The sequence below is a fragment of the Talpa europaea genome (genome assembly GCF_964194135.1).
Source record: "Talpa europaea genome assembly, chromosome: 2".
NCBI classification, from domain to species: domain Eukaryota; kingdom Metazoa; phylum Chordata; class Mammalia; order Eulipotyphla; family Talpidae; genus Talpa; species Talpa europaea.
Genome location: NC_140068.1, coordinates 37,048,339 through 37,066,840, shown reverse-complemented (window position 1 = coordinate 37,066,840; position 18,502 = coordinate 37,048,339). Strand labels below are relative to the sequence as shown.

Here is an 18,502-nt window from a genome sequence, read left to right as displayed (position 1 = left end):
TTTGTCAAGCAGTGATTCATGGTTTCCAAGTTGGTGTGTGGCTTGTTTGGTGTGGTTTCATTTTCTTCTTGGCTCTGAACACATCTAAGCATGTCCCGGGGTGCCTGGACTGCTGACCACCTCAACAGCCTCCCAGCTCTGATTGTTACCCAAACTCTGATTAGTCCCATTTTTTTTTTTCTTACTTTATTTACACTAGCTTATTTAAAAACTTTCCTCCACTACTAGTGTAGTGAAATCAACTTTGGGAAGAAAACAAAACAAAATACAAAGAAAGAAATATTTTAATATGTTGGGAGTATTTTCTTTCATTTTCCAATCTTATCATAACCAATCTTATCTTACTTTCCAATCTTATCTTACTTTACTAGAAACATAAGCAGCTATCTAACCTCATAAAAGTGCCATGCTTTCGCTATTGTTATTCAGACTTTATAACTGTTGCCATGAACTTGGAGATAACCACACATGTATATTTTAAGTACGACTTCCTCAACTTTACTCTCCTGAATCAAAGTTTCTCGACATTTTTCAGGGGACTGATTTACACTGCTTATCAAAACTGCTACTGAAATCTCCACCCTCTTTATCAACTCGTAGAAATTCGCCATCAGAGACATCTTTAAATCTATGTCCAGTCGCGTTCATTTACAAATTCCAAAGTGGAACCTAAAAATCTGAACCTAGAACTCAGGCCGCCGAACTTCCAGTAGATGCCGCCCCCGGATTCACCCCGACTGGCTATTAAACAACTGGGTCGACTCTTCCGGACCCACCGACGCACAAGCAGAACTTCCGCCCCTCTGCCCACTGGACTAGGTCCCTGGTTCAACTCCCGGAGGTTGCCCAAGGAACTTGGACCTAACGAACAGCGTGGAAACCCCTTGTACTCCGCCACTAGCCTACTTCACAACTCGCCCGCCCACCGCGCGGGGGCCCGAGGGGCGCCCTCGGCACCCGGAAGTGACGAAGTCGCCTACACCGCGGTAAGCAGTTTCCGGAGACACGGTCCAGCCCAAGCTGGAGAGGCCGGCCCTCAGCCCAGAAACATCGAGCGCGGATGCAGCGCTCAGGGGCTTCTCAGACTCAGGCGCTGCAAAGCTCGGGCACCGGCGCTAGGTGTCCGTGGCGAATGCCTGACCGGGAGCTTTCACCAGACAAGCAAATTCCGAGCGGGCGTGGGGCAGGCAGCTAATCAGTGGCCCTTGGATCAGACCAAACCAGTAGAGCGCAGAACTAGGGAGCAGGCGGAGGCCGGTGCGGGGCTGTTGCTCAGCAGGCCGGGTCTGGCTTTGGACCCGGGGCCTCCCAGCCGGGGACTCTGCGCTTGCGCCCGTGTGGCCGCCGCCAGCTGTACCGGCGGGGCCGCGGTCCCGCTGCAGCGCGCCGCCTGCGTGTTGGGCGATCCATGGGCTGCAGCGAGGGCCACGATGACAGATTACGGCGAGGAGCAGCGCAATGAGCTGGAGGCTCTGGAGTCCATATACCCCGACTCCTTCACAGGTGACTTGGAAGGCCGTGTGGCCGAGTGCCCGGGGCCGCATGGCGGGGCCGCCGCGGCCCTCGGCCTCCGGCTTGGGGATGGAACCGGGTTCCGCGAGGCCGCGTGGTCACCTGGGCCGTCACTTTCTTCTCAAGTTCCTCTCCTGACACGTTCAGGCACTTATCGGGTAACTCCAGGAGTATTTCCCTTTCTGCGCTTATTCCCTGCAATCTAAGCGTCTGGGGGAGGTCCCTGCATGTCAGGCCTGAAATTGAGTCAGGGGCACTTAGGTTTCGGTGTAACTTCCAGAAACTCGAGGTTTAGCCAAACTACATGAAAAACACATTCGCCAGGTGGGGAGTGAAGTACTCTTTGTAGAGCCACAAAGGTGTCAGCTTTCACTTCCATTGAGTAAACGATGTTTTTCGTATAATGGTGTTTTAAAGTCCGTGGGATTCAGAGTGCTGCCTTAAAGTTACCCCAAATCAGTTTGAGGGTAGTGTTGTCCCTGACATTTGTCGTTTCTCTTTCCTTTTTAAATATACTGATTTTGTGCAGAATGATGAATAAATGATGTGATCCGAGTTTCAGTTCCATTGTAGAAGCACAGGTTGTTAAACTGGAAGGGTTATTAATCATCTTGTAGCCTGGACTCCCTTGCCACAAGCAAGGTAATGGGGCCCAGAACCGGCAAGTGGATTTCTCAGGATTACCCAGCCCTCAGCGGCAGCATTGGTACTGAGTTAGGTCTGGAACCTTTTCCTGTTCTTTTACCTTCTTCTTCTTCTTCTTTTCTTTTCTTTTTTTTTTTTTTTAAAGACTTATCTATTTATGCATACAAGAGCTGGGGTACAGGCCAGAGTTGCGGGGGGGGGGGGTGAGAGGATTCACCAGAGACAGACTGGGGAACAGAACAGGCAGACTGACTGAAATACACTGCTGAGGGGAGCAGCAGGCGAGACAGGAGAGGTCTGCGGCACCATGTGGGTAGCTCCCTAGCCGGCAGTGAATCAAACTCGTGCAGCAGAGACTGCTGACTGCTTCATAGTGCTGTGGGCAACCTATTGCGCCACCAGGGAGACCCCTCTTTTACCTTATAGACGTTTGGGACTTGGGATCTAGCCCCAGGTGGGATGAGGGGGAGCAAAAGATTACTTGATAGGTTGGCCTAAAGTATATAAATAGGATTGGCAAGTTCATTAAGTATAAACTGGGTCTTGGCCCAGATGAGTCTGAAAATGCTGTAAGATAACCATAGCAATGGGGCTTCTTTCACATTTACTTTCCATTTCGGAGAAGTGATCAAATACAGCCAGTACAAGGAATAGAACCTAAATTTCTGGTATTTAAGTGCTCCATCCCTTCCTTCTAGTGTTGCCCATCACCGGTTATGAGAATTCAGAGCCTAAGATACCTTTTCTCAATTAGTAAACTCCAGCCCCTCTCCCTTTCATTGTTTAGCTTAGTTTCCTTAGCTCCACTTTTTGACCACTGCTTGCAATGGTAGCAAATTTTGTTCTGCTTTGCCAACAGGCAGATGTCTCTCAGCTACCCCTGTATAGCGCCAGTCCTGTTCATGTTCTCTTTCACCAGCAGTACAGCTGTGCTGTGAGGATGTTTAAGGGGATGAGTGAAGAGGGGTTTAAAAGTGTCATTAACTGGGTGAGTGTGTATGGAGTCTAGCTCCCTTCTCTATCCTTGCTTGTATATCAATGTCTAAATAACAAAAGAACATAGGGTCAGTTGTTGAATATACTCAATTGTGATGTTTGGTCATTTCCAATGCTTTGGAAATGTAATTAGGCATGAAAACTGTGTAGACAGAGTCAAGAAAGCATAAAATGTGCCATTCATTTCATTTCTTTGGACATAAAGGTATTTCTCATTGAATACTGTACATATAAACATTTATAACAGTGATTCATTTTAACTCTAAAACAATCTTGTGGTTCTTTCAAATTGTACTAGGCTCTGATACAATTTAGTATGTGATATGTCAGATGAAAAGGCCCTTGTGGATTCTGAGCCAGGATAATGAAAAGCCATTTATGAATCTTTGCTGCATTCAAGTATTCAGCAATATCAGCTGAGCCTGTCTGTCATCCTTTTAAACATTCCTACAAGTTTTGCAGTAAATAAACTAAAACGCCTTGATTAATAGTTCTTGAGGAACTTTGCCTTACACTTAATCAGGATCTTTATGAAACCTCTCAGGATTTTGGAGTAAAATGTTTCCTCTTTTGAAATCTTGAGGATTCCAAACTTTAATATTTTCATACAAGGTTTAGGGAAGAACTTACTTGTGGTAGTTTTCTAATGTCATTTTGAATCGCATTTAATATTAGATTTGGTAATTGTTTAATGCTGTTGATGATGAAAGTGAAAAAATCTGCATATTTATTTTTAAATAGATTGCTGAGTGCTTGACATTGAAGCTTTGGTTAAACAGCATGATCCTCTTGTGGATGCTGAAGAGGCACAGTTTCAGCCAGGCATAGTCCTAACCATATAGACCTGATTTAACTTCAAGTCCATTGTTTGATTTCTTGCAAATAGCTTTTGGTTTGGTGTTGCATTTGTTATGAATTATAACAAACCATTATTCACTTTCTTTTTGCCTATTCTGTGGCTAGATTGTATATTGAACCAACCCTCCTAACAGCTAGCCTTCTAAAATATAAATACTAGTCTCTCCCGATCTACTATCTCCTTTGCAAGGCCCTGCTAAGGTAGTAGAATTTGGTTATTTCTATTTTTGTATCAAAACCTCTGGGTATAGAAGTTTTGTTGGAACAAATTGCTTGGTGTCAGGCTTACCAGAAGCTTATCAGTAGCAACCATAAACATATAACAGTTATAATTGCATCTTAGAGATGGAACAGAAGTGATCTTGTGAAAACAGTTTTTTCTAAGACAGATACTTCCTAAGAACCAAAGGGATTTATTTTAATAACAATTGTCTAGTTCTTTGTGAAAATCTTAATGTCATTTTTGTGTGTTTTTTTAGTGTACCTCTTGCTACTGTCTCCATTATCTCTGTTCTTGACAGAAATCCTTAGTCTGTAAAATGTTATCATCATCTATCCCTATGTCAGCCCAACAACCTTACTTTTTGTCTCAGAAGTATATTGATACACTTATACTGGTGAAAATCTGGTAGCTTTAGTGAAGGCTAATTATTCCTTCATCAGAACTCATGAATCCAGTTAAGTAACTTTCCCATTCCTATTTTAGTCACTTCCAAGCTTTGAAACATTATCTCTTGGGCCTCCCCTGGTGGCGCAATGGTTGAGCACTGGGTTGCGAGGCTGCCCCTACAGCCTCTGCAGCGCCAGTTCGATCCCCGGCCACACACACAAAAAAAGAAAGAAACATTATCTCTTTCCTTGCTTGTTTGATTAGATTCATCTTTGACAGAAATTGCACCCCCCCCACCCCCCATAACCAGTCAACCAACCAAACCTTTAAAAAAGGTTAATGTTTATTGCTCTTGCATATGAAAAGAGAGATGTGGCTCCATTCCAAAAGCTCCTCAGGGACCCAGGAGTCTTAGTTCTTTGTCATCTTGAAGATGTAATCTCACCCTCATGGTCAAGATGGCAGCATTTCCTTTCTAGGCAGTAGAGCAGATAAAAGAATGAAGGGGGGAAAGAGCAGTTTCTTGAAGGAAATTTATGGGAAACTGTCAAAGGAATTATTTGCTTCTATCTCATTAACTGGAACTTAGTCATTTGCTCAGGCTGCTTGAAAGGGAGTCTGAAAAATACGGTCTTTTCATGCCTCTTTTTATTCTTGTGGGTCACTGTGCTCAATTGAAAATGGTATAACTGGAGGAGGGGATGAATATATGGGAGGAGAGTGAGTATTGGGGGACTATTAGTAGTTTTCTCCACTATCTTCTTTTTTGGTTGTTATTGTACCTGGCTCATAACTTTTTCTCTGTGTTGGCAGCGAGGGTGTTGTATGTATGTCCTTGGACAAATTATATAATTTCTCCATACCTCAGTTTCCGTACCTGTTTAAGGAGGAATAATGTAAGTGTAAGTATTTTGTAACTGTTAAATGTAGGATACTCTTTACTAGAAATTTACTATCTTAGTTGCTCATTTTTCTGATATGACTTCATAATTCCTTATCTTTGTCAATTAACAGTTTTGATTTCCATTTCTTTTAGATGCAAAGCCACACCTTGGAAATGCATTTTTAAAAATTTTGTATTCTGAAATTTTCTTTCTCACTATAACTTTGTAGCCCTACAGTTCTTTCATTCCCATCTTTTATTGACCATGCCTCTTTTCATGATTTCTCATGGATTAATAATTCATAAACTTCTTTCTTGTCCATCTCGCCTCCCAGTTCTGTGTATCTCCCAACATCGAACAGTTCTTTGATCTTCTTGCCAGAATCTACATGTCCTCCATATTTCCTCATTTAACAAATATTTGCCATGTGCATTATTACAAGCTCAATCTATTCAAAAAGACAACTGGTAACTATTTACAAAACATTCTGTTAATTCTTGCAAAGAGACATATATAGGATACAGTTGGAGCATAGGAAGGAGGAGGGGTTGAATTGTTTTGGAGAATGAGGGGAGATAAGTTACCAGGTGAATGAGACTGGGGAAGGACGCAGGGTTTGTAGAAGCATGACTCTGTGAGAGCAAAATTTATTCAAAGGACAAGTGACTTGAAATTGCTGGAACATAAAGGGAGAAGTGAGTATGGAAAATGAGACCCGAAAAGTTAGCAGGGCCCAGATCACAAAGGGCCTTGTTGGGGATTTAAATATGATCCTATGGGCCAGGGGATCATTGTCTACCTATATCTACCCACACTTATCCCCCCTCCCTCCCACCTCCACCACACACGCAGCCATGTCATACTCAGCTCTCCATAGCTGGGGTGGCCTCACAAATAAACTCATGTTCAAATTATGGATACTTTCTAGTGTGCTGACTATGATTCCAACCCATGCTCACAGCTGATCCCAACACACTGTGTACAGCATACAGTAGGCTGATGATGATGTGAACATCTGTTTGCTAGGAAACTCAGTGACAAGAGACAGTGGGGTAGCATGGGGTGGGATGGGGAGGATCATCCTTCACCTCTTCTGGAAACTCATCCCTTGATTTTCATAATGCTGTTGTCTTGAGTTTGTTTTTACCTTCCCTGACTGCTTCTTTTCCTTTAACCGGGCACTTTTTTCTCTTACTCCTCCCTCCCCTCCAAATTTAGAGGGGAGAGCTGGTGTTAGCCCTAATTTCTCTCTCTGCTTTCTCTCTGACTGTGTCCTTTAGTCTAATGGCTCTCTTTGAATGATCCCAAATTAAATTCAGCTCTCTGGCTCCATTTACCCATTTCTAATTGCATACTGAACTGAGAGTACACTGTGTCCTTCAAATGTATTGTAGCTGATTTTTTGGTATATGTTTCTTGTGTCTGTTAGTTGTACCATCTTCCTCTGTGTGGGAATTCAAAATACCATCCGACACTGTCTTAGATTCCTCCCTTTTCCTTGTTATTCTTGTGGCTGCTGCCAGCCAAGTTCAGAACCTCATTAACTTCACTGGGACAATTTCAATAGCTATCTAGTTTCATCCTGAAACTCTTAAGTTAATTTATTCAGTTCTGCCAGTTACTAGCTGGATAGTCGTAAGCAAATTATGAAAGCTCCTTGTCTTAACTTCTGCATCTATAAAATTGGGGTATTATAGTTCATTGATTCTAAGATGTATTTTTACATATTTACACTTCTCCAAATTAGAAATTTGCCTTACAGTTGATTATATATAATAGTTTAATTGGAAGCTTCTTTTTCCTTTCTTAAGTCTCCTGACTTACATAAAGTAGGGTGCCTCTCATACTTGATGGCCTTAAGTTTGGTGAAATACAGTAACAGTATGAAATCATGGCCTTGGTAAAAGAATGAAAGGATCTTCATATAAATATACAACACATCACAAAGTAATGCTTAATAAGCTTTAGCTGTTACTGAGATAGAGCCTCAGGGAGTCCTCGAAAATGACACTATGTATTACAGATGTTTGTTAAAAAAATTGGTAGGTCCAATCATAAAATCTTTATTATAATTACCTTCTAGGCACTTATTCAGCATGGACTGCCTGCCTGATACCCACTAAAATGAGTTCATTGAGTCTTTTATCTCCTGGCAAGCACTGTTCTAATAATCACGATGCTCATCATTGCTTCAAGTACTTCTAACCTTCAGTTAAAATGAAGGCATTTATCTTAAAAGTTTCATTGATAATGTTTATGATGTCCTTTGAAGTTCTCAAGTAGAAAAAGCTAAGTCATTTCTTTGGTGACTGGGCAGACACCCCCCTTGTCTTACATTTCAGATAAAGGCCCTGAGCTGCTACCATTCTTGACAGGGTTCAGTGCTTCCCAGGTCAGGAATGCAGCACAAACTTTTCTTAGAGATTCAGCAACAGGCATGGGTGAATTGAACTTTCCTTGTTTATTTTCTGATGGTTCTGAATATAAGTTTTCTTTGTTATTATTTTTTCTCCTTTCATTCCCCTTAGGGTAGTAAGCCAGAATTTAGTGTTTGTCAATACTGCCAAGCATTAATCTAGGGGCGCTCATGGAGTTTTTACAGTATTCATCTGGGGAAATAGGTACTAAACATATATAGTATGAGATAAAAATCAGGCCGTAAAATAGCATATAGAACTTTCTTATTTATGTAAATATTGATTACATGTCTTGTCTACTTAACAAATTATAAGTAAGTTGATACTTGGGTTCAAGGTGAATTTTGTAAGTCCGTGAAAGATGGTATAAGCTCAGTAATTTGTAAAAGAATAAAATTTGGTTTTAGGCATGATGTGGGGGAAAGAGATAGCTAGAAAACAAAAACTAACAAATTAACATTTAATCTTTGTCATGGAGAGTCTGAATTTTTCCTTGGAATATATAAGTACAAAAGTTAGTGAGCATGATGAATATTTATTAGTGCAAAGTTTTTGATGGGAAATAATAAACTTTTTTTTGCAATTCTATTTGGTAATGTTTTAGAAGGTAATTTCCTATGTATAGATGGAAGTTTGGAATTAAAAGGTAAATTATTTTGAGTTGATTAAAAGGTATCTACTATTTGGGATGTCTTTCCAGATTAATGATGACTTTAGTTTTGAATAGAAAAATAGGTGAAAATTTTTTCACTTGAATGTTGTGTTCAGTTTGTGTTTGTGGATATGGCAGGACAAGCTAGGGATCAACTTTCTGGAGAGAGCAGTGATAGTTTGCTAATAAGGGAAAACATCTGTCTTAGGAAGGATCTTAATAACTTAACCTCTCTGTATATTTTCTTGCAGTATTATCAGAAAGTCCACACAGCTTCACCATTACTGTGACATCTGAGGCTGGGGAAAATGATGAAAGTAAGTTTATATAAAAATCCCTGCTGGAGTACTTTTAGAGCCTCTCAGGAATTTTAGTCATTCTGCCGCCATTGTACTGGCCATTGCAGGGGTAGAAGTGCTGCAGTGCTGTTAGGGTCCTATTATGAGTATGGTGTTTCTACCCAGTATTTACTATGTAAAACATGATTTCTAGAGACATATAGGAAGTCAGTGAAATATATTTTGACACAAATAGCTTAGTTTTTTAAGTGAAACAGAAACATTAACAATATAGCAGATAACAAAAAGATAGGAGATTTTTGTTCAAAACAAGTCTGTATGTACACATATTTCAGTGGTTGCTGTGGTATTCCATTGAGTGTGTTTTTATTTTGATTGTTTATTGGACATTTGCTGTTATAAATTGGGATGGATAAACACATTTTTAGATGTTCCTTCTCTTTTCAGAATGGATAGTATACTGTTATTTAAATGTGTATCAGCATAAAAACTTTTGTACAACTATAGAACTAAGACAAATACACAAATTGAAATAAAGCAATGATAAAACTAGTAAATTAAAATTAAAGTAATTCAAATTTGGCAGATGTTGGGGTGGAGTGGCTAAAGTTCATTGCCACCTTTCGTTTAGTTCAGTTAATATTGTAGTGTATTGAAAACATGTAAGTTTGTGTTAACCTCAAGGATTTTTTTTCCCTCTAAGCTTGTCAACTAAAATTCTGCATTAGCAGTCAATAATACAATTTCAGTGGTATCCTGTGATAACTCTAAACCTATTTTAACCATTGAAACTGAGGTTAACATTGAGATATTCCTGAAATCTAAATTAAAAGTTGGATATCATTTTTTATATATATATTTTATACAGTGATGGCTATTGATGGAATTGTTAATTGTATTAATATTATTAACTCTGTTTTTTCCTTAGTGTGATCCTAAATTTCTGTAATGAATATCCATTACATCATATAGTAGAATCAATATATTAATAAATCAATAAGCAGTAAATCTAAAAATTCTTATTCTAGTAATACAATTAGAAATGTGGGGCCTCCCTCGTGGCACAAGGGGTTAAGTCTCAGCACTCTCAAACTGTCAGCAGCCACTGCAGCATAAGTTCGATCCCCGGCTAGGGACCTAACCCACATGGCATAGACCACTGTCTTGCCCACTGCTCCCCTCAGCAGCATATTTCAGTCAGTCCGCCTGTTCTGCTCCCCACTCTGTCTCTGGTGAATCCTCTCACCCCCGGCACTTCTGGCCTATACCCCAGCTCTTATATGCATAAATAAATTAATTAAATATTTTTTTAAAATAAAATTAGAAATGTGCTGATGAAAGAAAGAAAAACATCAACGATACTATACATTTATTACTGATGTAACATTCCGTCATATATCCATTGATTCATACAATTCTAAAACCAAATCAAACCAGCACATTTTAAGATGTTTTTTCCTTCTCATGGAGAAACATCTATATTTGAGTTTAAATCAGGTTTTAGTAACTAAAAATGTGGGTTACAAGAAAGGTGAAATCTAGATAAAGGATCACTTGTTGCTAATATAACACAAATTCTTGAACACTACTATTTAATTGCAGATATTTTCCATAGAATTGAAAATTTACGGGTCTGGGCTGCAGAAAGAGATACCTTGCTCTGATATGCCTGTAAAAATCTCACTCCTGTTTCAGATCCATGAATTGGCACAGGACAGAAGAGTGAGTAAGATTGTATGGATGAGTGAGATAAAAAGTTTCTTTGGGCCTCCCCAGTGGCGCAGCGGCTTGAGTGCAGTGCTGTGAAGCTGTCCGCAGCCTCTGCAGCACTGGTTCGATTTCTGGCAGGCCAGGGAGATTCCTACATGGCGTGGCAGACCTCTCCTGTCGCGCCCACTGCTCCCCTCAGCAGTGTATTTCGGTCGTCTGCCTATTCTGCTCCCCGCTCTGTCTCTGGTGAATCCTCTCACCCTCCTAGCCTCTGGCCTGTACCCCAGCGCTTGTCTAAAAATAAATAAATCTTTAAAAAAAAAAAGTTTCTTAAACCACTTTTCAAACTGTGCATTTCAGAACCATGTTCTATAGCGATGCCCTACTAGCAATTACTTATTGGCATTGTACAGATAGAAATATAGTCTCCAGAACTAAAGCCATATCTCTGGAGTGGAAACTGATTCTGAGAGTTTCAGGTGGTAGTACTTTTTCTATACGTTAGATTCAGTATTTTTTGTTCACTTTAAGGGGGGTTTTAAAAAGAATAATTTTCATTCATCCTCTTTCTCAGATATGCAGTATGGTAAAATACTAATAAGAAGTAAGCATATCATGAGTTACATATTTTTTTCACTTATATTTGTGGTTTGACTTGTTCATGTTAGTGATTATCTGGTTCCATAGTAACCTTGTTTTTCTTTGCCGGAAAAATCTAATGTGCTTCTTTTCATTGACACATGTTCAGCCAAAATGTTGATCTCTCCATACTTTATATCTTAAGGTATTCATATCAGACTCTTGTTTCTTTAGCTGTCCAGACTACCCTCAAGTTTACATACAGTGAAAAATACCCAGATGAAGCTCCTCTTTATGAAATATTCTCCCAGGAAAATCTAGAAGATAATGATGTCTCAGACATTTTAAAATTATTAGCATTGCAGGTAAGTAATTAACATTTAACTTTTAACAACATTTATAAAATTAATTACAGGTTAATTTTAAAAGTCAGAAAATGCTGTTAAATATATATATATATATATATATATATATATAAAAAACAGTACATTGAAAAAGCAAAGTTCATGATATATATGTGTATACACACACACACACACACACACGCATATTCCCTAAGCATCTTACTTTTTGTTTTGTACCGTATCTTTAAAATTTGACTAAGAAAAGCTGTTTCTCTACCCCTGTTTGAAGCTTAGTCAGCACTGTGACTTTTAGGTGATTAAAAAGCCCAGTAGGTACTTGTAATAAACACCATTTCAATTTGGTTCTCAGAATGTCTCATGCAGCTTAAAATTCCAATTTTGAAATGCTTAAAATTCCCACTCCCTCTGATCAGTTGCAGGCTAGTTGCCTACTATCTGGGAAGAGGACTGGTGATGGATTTTTCATTTTCTCACCTCTCATTCTCCCTAAATTTATAAATGGCAGCTATGGTATTTTAAAAATATCTAGAGCTATTAGAGAGTACAATTTGAAAGAGGACATATCTGACATGAGTTTAAACTGATCCTGTATCCTGTTCACTGTTACCAGAATGACATACTAACTCTAATATCATTTAATATCACATATATGTTTAGCTTTTAAATGTTCATTTATCCAGGTGTCTGAACTTGTGGTGTAATTGAACTAGTGGTCATATTGTGTGTGTGCGTGCGTGTGCATGTGTGTGTGGAGAGGGAGAGAGGGTATATATAGTATATATAAATGTATAGAGTTCAGTGACTATGGCTAGATGTTTTTCATAGATTAATTTTTATTCATCTGAGGATTACATTTCCTACTACAACTCTTTTTACTGTTAAAATAGGCAGAAGAAAATCTTGGTATGGTGATGATTTTTACTTTAGTGACAGCTGTGCAAGAAAAATTAAATGAAATAGTCGATCAAATAAAAACTAGAAGAGAAGAAGAAAAGAAACAAAAAGAAAAAGAAGCAGAAGAAGCCGAAAAGGTGTGTTTAAAAGCCAAATCATCTTTCATTATTCTGTTAAATCCATGTTTGTTTGTTTAGTTTTTTTTTAATTGTTTGTTTAGTTTTTGGAAATTTCAGTGATTTTTTTTTTTTTTTTGGAAATCATAAAAATAAATTTTAGTAAAGCTTTATAAAGAGAATTTAAGAAAATCTTTACTAAGGAAAATTTTAGAAGTCCCTCTTTGGGTTGTTGGCATAGCATGAATAATGATTCATAATCAGTAAATATTAGTAAAGCTCATGCAGGTAAGATTGAGAAATATGGCATAGAATTTATAATTATAAAATCCCCACCAGAGTGATTTAGGTATTTACTAAATGTAAAGAAAACCCCAATTTCTGAAATGAAGTGGAAAAGATAAACTATATTAGCATTATAAATTGATGTGGTTGCAAAACAAAGTAATACAGCAAAAACTGTTCATAATGGTGAATAGCAATGGGGATAAATTCCATATTATCTTTGTTTTCTATAATAAAAATAAAAAGTAGACTTTTCCAGAGTAAATTGCCACAACCAGTGAGAGTAGCTGGTGTAGCTAAAAATCATATTAAATATTTCAAAACTTGAAATCTTAATTTTTATGTAAAGTAAGTTCTGTAACTGTTCTTTTGTGTAGGGGACATTAAGCTTTAGTGTTTAAACTATTGTCTCATTTATCTGGTGATTTATGTCTTTTATTTTCTAAGCAATTATTTCATGGCACTCCTGTTACAATTGAGAATTTCTTAAGTTGGAAAGCCAAGTTTGATGCAGAACTCTTGGAAATAAAAAAGAAACGAATGAAAGAAGAAGAACAAGCAGGGAAAAATAAATTGAGTGGTATGAACCCCCCTCTCTCCATTCCTGTTTTCCGCAAAACCTCCTGTTGGACAGGGTTATTTGGACAGATTTGTACAAGAAAATAATAATCCTTAGGTGTCTAGGACAAAAAGAGAACATGTAACCTCTACAGCATGACGTTTCTTCACACATAACTATAATTAATTTTTATGACTTTGATTTAAATGTTGTAGTAATAAATCCCCAGATAAGGCTATCATGACTTTCAGGGTCATACCTTAGAAGTAGTGGAGTCAAACTCATTTGTTTTTCTAAGACTTAGGCAGACAAAGTTTTTACTTGTTCCATTTTAATGAAGATACATTTTATATGCCTCTTAGCTGCTTACTGATCTCATAAATGTATTGAAATTCACAGAAAAACAGGTTTTCAGACCTGTTTTCTTAGATTATTGTACTTTTTAAAAGGTTGTAGGGAAAATGGAAGAATACTCTCTAATTTGAATTTAACATATTTATTTCTTTTAGGGAAACAGCTATTTGAAACAGATCATAATCTTGACACATCTGATATCCAGTTTTTGGAGGATGGTAAGATAATTCCATATGATGTGCTGCTTTTAATATTGAACCATGAAGATCAGAGTGATAACTTAATTTTTCTTCTCAACAGTACAAATACACTTTGAGAATAAAGTCTAGTGTTTGATTTTTTTAAAACTTTTTGATAACTTAACCAACTGTAAAGATAGCATTAATTAAACAATTATAGTCATATTGGCCTCTAACAACTTAAACCATGCCACCCTGACTCAGGTGACCTGCTTTCTTCAATTTTCTAGTGTCACAAATTTATGGAAACTGTATTCCATGGTCTGTCCTGAAGCTCTATGAAAACTTCAAATCTGGAACTCTTAGGAGGCCCTCTAACCAAAAATTTTATACTTCATTGCTACTCTTGCAGTCTCTGACGCATCTAGTCCCTTATGCTTGCCTTTTCCTTTATATCCTAATCCTTACCACTCATTCAGTCTTATATCCATCCATTCATAAATAGTTATTGATTCCTGCTATAAGCCAAAGACTGTCCTGGCTGCTGAGGATACAGCAGAGAATAGTATAGATAATTCCCTGCCCTCAGGAAGCTTATGACTTAAATTGTTTCTTAAATGGGCTCCATCCTTAGCCATTCCACTCATGCAAACTGCAGTTTTGCATGTCATGCCCTTCTTGCTAGTTGGGGATCATGTATCATCTAGCCTTTCAACCTTGTTCCTGGACTGTTTGCAGGACAAGTTTTAAATACTGATTTTAATAATTTTTCATACAAGAATCTTACTACATTTTTGTCCCAAGATCTTTAGAACCTCAAAAAACACAAAGCAAAATAAAACAGCAAGGACATCCTCATCTTTTCCCTTCTCACATTAGGAGCTCACCTTACCAATTATTGTGTTAAGATATTTTAGACTGAAAAAACTAAGCTTCACAACAATTTAGAAGTTTTAGAAGTTTTACTATCTTCATTCACGTTAGACTCCTTTCCTATCCAGTAGATCAAGTATCTCCTGATAGTTGATAACTTACCAGGATCTGTCCATTTTTTTTCCCTCTGAAATGTCTTTTCAGCTCCTCCCTCCTGATTTGAAAGTATTATTATTTTTCACATTGAGCCTCTTAAATTATTTCCCTGCTTTAGTCTCTTCCTCATTCAGATGTACTCTGTAGTTACTACCTCTGAGGTGATATTTCTAAAACCCATATGTAGTCATAGCATTTCACTCCCTAAAACCCATTGATGGTTCTCTACTCTTTAGAGGAAAAGGTTGATTTATACAATCCTTTAATCTGATTTCGTCTGTCCACTGAGCATCTTCATTTATGCAAAGAAACTCTCTTTACCTGAAAGTTTAAAGATTCCACCTCCAGGCTTTTCTAATATTCTTGGGGATTTGTGCGCTCCACTTCAAAAAACCATAGTTTCTGATTAATTCCCAGAATATAATGTCAACTGTGTTATTCATCTGTGTTATTCCCAGATAATTTTTCCTCAAGAATCTTTTGTTCCAGTTGGAAGCCTTTGAGGTCGTTTTGCATTTATATATACTTCTACTTAGGAATGACTTCATCCTGGTCCCTTTTCTTACTGGTGAATTCAAATTTATCATGAAACTATTTCAAATGTCATCAGCTCTGAAGCCTTTTTTACCTCTCCGAATCAAAAGTCTGTTATTGTTTGGCTTGTACTTACCAGTTATTTTTAGTACTGAACTCATATGCGTGAAGCAAGACTCATTCTCATTGAGTTAAATTGCAATGGGCTAGAGATTGTGATGATCTGAGAGTGCTGAAATAGCCTACCTTTTTGTACTTTAGACAAACTGAGGAGCAAGAGGTTTAATGCAAAGTCTGGGTATTGCTCCCTTACAGGCCTTCCTATAAACACTTGGAATCTCACAAAGAAAGAAAGGCATACCACTGATTACAGGAGAACTGAATGATGAGGGCAAAGATCAAATCAAATCTATCATTTAATTGAGAAGAATAGTTGAGCTTTATTTAATAATGTATCTGCTGCCACTGTGGGAAGAGACAAACTGATAGCAGTCTCATGGTCAGTAATAATCAACTTTGGATAATGAGGACATATCATCATTGTCTTCAGTTTCTGCCATATAAATAATTCATTCTAGGCAGGATTTTTTGGTAATAACTTCTCTTTTTAGGCTATGAACTGAAGCATGAAGTTGCTCTTAAAAAGTGTGCATTTCTGCCCACCAATGCAGATCATTGTTGGTGTGATTTGCAGTAGTAGTTTAGGATTGCATCAAGTTTCTGTTTGATTCTGCCAATGAGTTGTATCTTTCATCCTGAGAATAAACTGAAGGTGAAATCTTTTCTCTTTGCAGCTGGAAACAATGTGGAGGTAGATGAGTCTCTGTTCCAGGAAATGGATGACTTGGAGCTGGAAGATGATGAGGATGATCCAGACTATAATCCTGCTGACCCAGAGAGTGATTTGACTGACTAATGGACTAAACCCATCTGCAGAGAGGCTTGACTGCCACAGCATCTGTGGCTTTGCTGAGAGGGTGTTAATTTTCCTTTCTTTTTTTCTAAGAAAAAATAATTTTCAGGAGAATATTCTTCTGATAACTTTCATCATTGAACTTAATAAACTGAGCTTAAAATTTCAAATATGAAATGTCAAATTCCTCTTATTGGTGGGAAGAAGCTCACCCCAACAGAAATCACTTGTGCTATTGCAAATAACTATCTATTCAAGAGCACATATGCCACATACAAACAAAGCAATATCAAATCCATGTTTATTTTTGGAATCAGACCTTAAGGTAAAAACCTAATAACTGAAGACAAACGTTTCATTGAGGAATTTAATGTTTTTCACTATCTTTGACTCTAGACCAGTAGAAGGGAATAGCAATAATACTCAGTATTTCTATACAGTGAGAAGTACAAAAGTTTACGTTAAATGAGACTTTACTTTTTCTATGAGGAGATCCCTTTTGAAAGTGGCTAGGAGATGCAAAAGAATCTGAAAAGGCTATTCAAGTAAGGTCTAGAAAAGTAATGGTGGGCAATGTAGTGCTGAGGTCAGTGAAGACTTGAAGTGTTAATGATTCCACCTTCTGTTCACACATGTTTTAAAATCTTATATTTCTTACAGGTATTGAAGTGAATTTTTGCCCTGTCATTTCAAAATGCAGGCAGAACCTAATGATAGGAAGACAAGCTGATTTGTTCTAATAATGGTTCCAGATATTTTTATCCAAAGTAGATACAAACTTTGTAAGTTGATGCCGCGGACCAGCACAGCAGTGAACGATGAGGCCGTCTCAGGGTTGAGAGATTGCGCAGGGTGGTCAGGGATTCGGTTAAAGAAATGACAAACAGACACACTTCAAGAGAGAGTGTAAATCTGAGTGTAATTTTCTTTGAGTTTGTGACCAGTATATATATATTTTCCAAAAGCACAGGAACAATGAATATCAACAAAATCAGCTTGCTCATGGGCTCAGCCTATCACTGACAGGGCGGTGATTTACATCTGGACCCAGCCTCATTCTTAAGTAGATAGACCATTAGTTTTGTTTTTAAACTATATAATCGCATTTTTTACTAACTACTTTTTTACCTAAACTGTATTTTAATTATTACAGGGTTTAGTAATGTTTCATTTGAGTCAGCCTTGTTTTAAGGATTTCATATGATTTTTTAATTAACAAGCAATGACCTTTATAGAAGAAAGAAGGAAGTTTAGAAAGACAATAAGGGATTGAAGTTTGTAGTTCTAGAAAGTAGTTCTAGAAAGACAGGATAAGGTTTTTTAGCATTCTTGTAGTGGTTCCTGGTGGTCTTATCTTTTGATAAGCTTGTCTTTTCAGGGAACTTTGCTGTACTTCCCCTGCTTCAGGGTGTTTTGCTGTTCTCCCCCTGCAGGCTGGTGCCCAGCCGACCTAGGGAGGGTGGCGAAAGCCATTAGCTCTAAAGGTCACTGCAGGGGGAAGTGCAGCAAGTTGACATTATATTCTGGGAATTAATCAGAAACTATGTATTTTTGAAGTGGAGCGCACAAATCCCCAAGAATATTAGAAAAGCCTGGAGGTGGAATCTTTGAATTTTCAGGTAAAGAGACTTTTTTTGCATAAATGAAGAGGCTCAGTGGACAGATGAAATCATTATTACTGACAGCTGCAAACAAATAGTTAAGCTAAAAAAAATTCAGGGTCTGGAAATTACTGGAATATGGGCTACGACCACATGCCTAAGATATTAAGAAATAGGTTGTTCGTTTTGATCATTACAGTTCCAAATATATCTAAATATGAGATGGTTGTTAAAATGAATCCAAAATGGTAACTGTAATAGATTGGGGTTTTTTGGATCTTAGACTTTTGAAAATAGGAATCTAGAACATTTTTCACATATACTTTTGTGATAGTTTAAAAAAACTTCATGATATTAATTTAAATGTACCTTCTGATTTAATTTTGTTTTTTAGGTGTTAAATGTATCTATCCATTTTTATCTAAAGGCCCTTAAGAGATTAGCATATGATACTAAGGGTATTTGTTTTAAAAGATAAGTATTGATGTTTATGCAAAATAATGCTAAAGGA

General features: G+C 37.7%; 1 protein-coding gene across 1 annotated transcript; it reads left to right on the top strand.

Annotated features, from left to right (window-relative positions):
* Positions 1-1,430: 1,430 nt before the first annotated feature.
* RWDD1 (RWD domain containing 1) lies at positions 1,431-16,541 on the top strand (the record flags this gene model as incomplete). Its single annotated transcript, XM_084228037.1, has 7 exons — positions 1,431-1,503; positions 8,826-8,891; positions 11,397-11,527; positions 12,415-12,558; positions 13,270-13,402; positions 13,891-13,953; positions 16,272-16,541. 7 exons carry the CDS (start codon positions 1,431-1,433, stop codon positions 16,391-16,393), a joined length of 732 nt encoding a protein of 243 aa, XP_084084163.1. The 3' UTR covers positions 16,394-16,541.
* Positions 16,542-18,502: the final 1,961 nt, after the last annotated feature.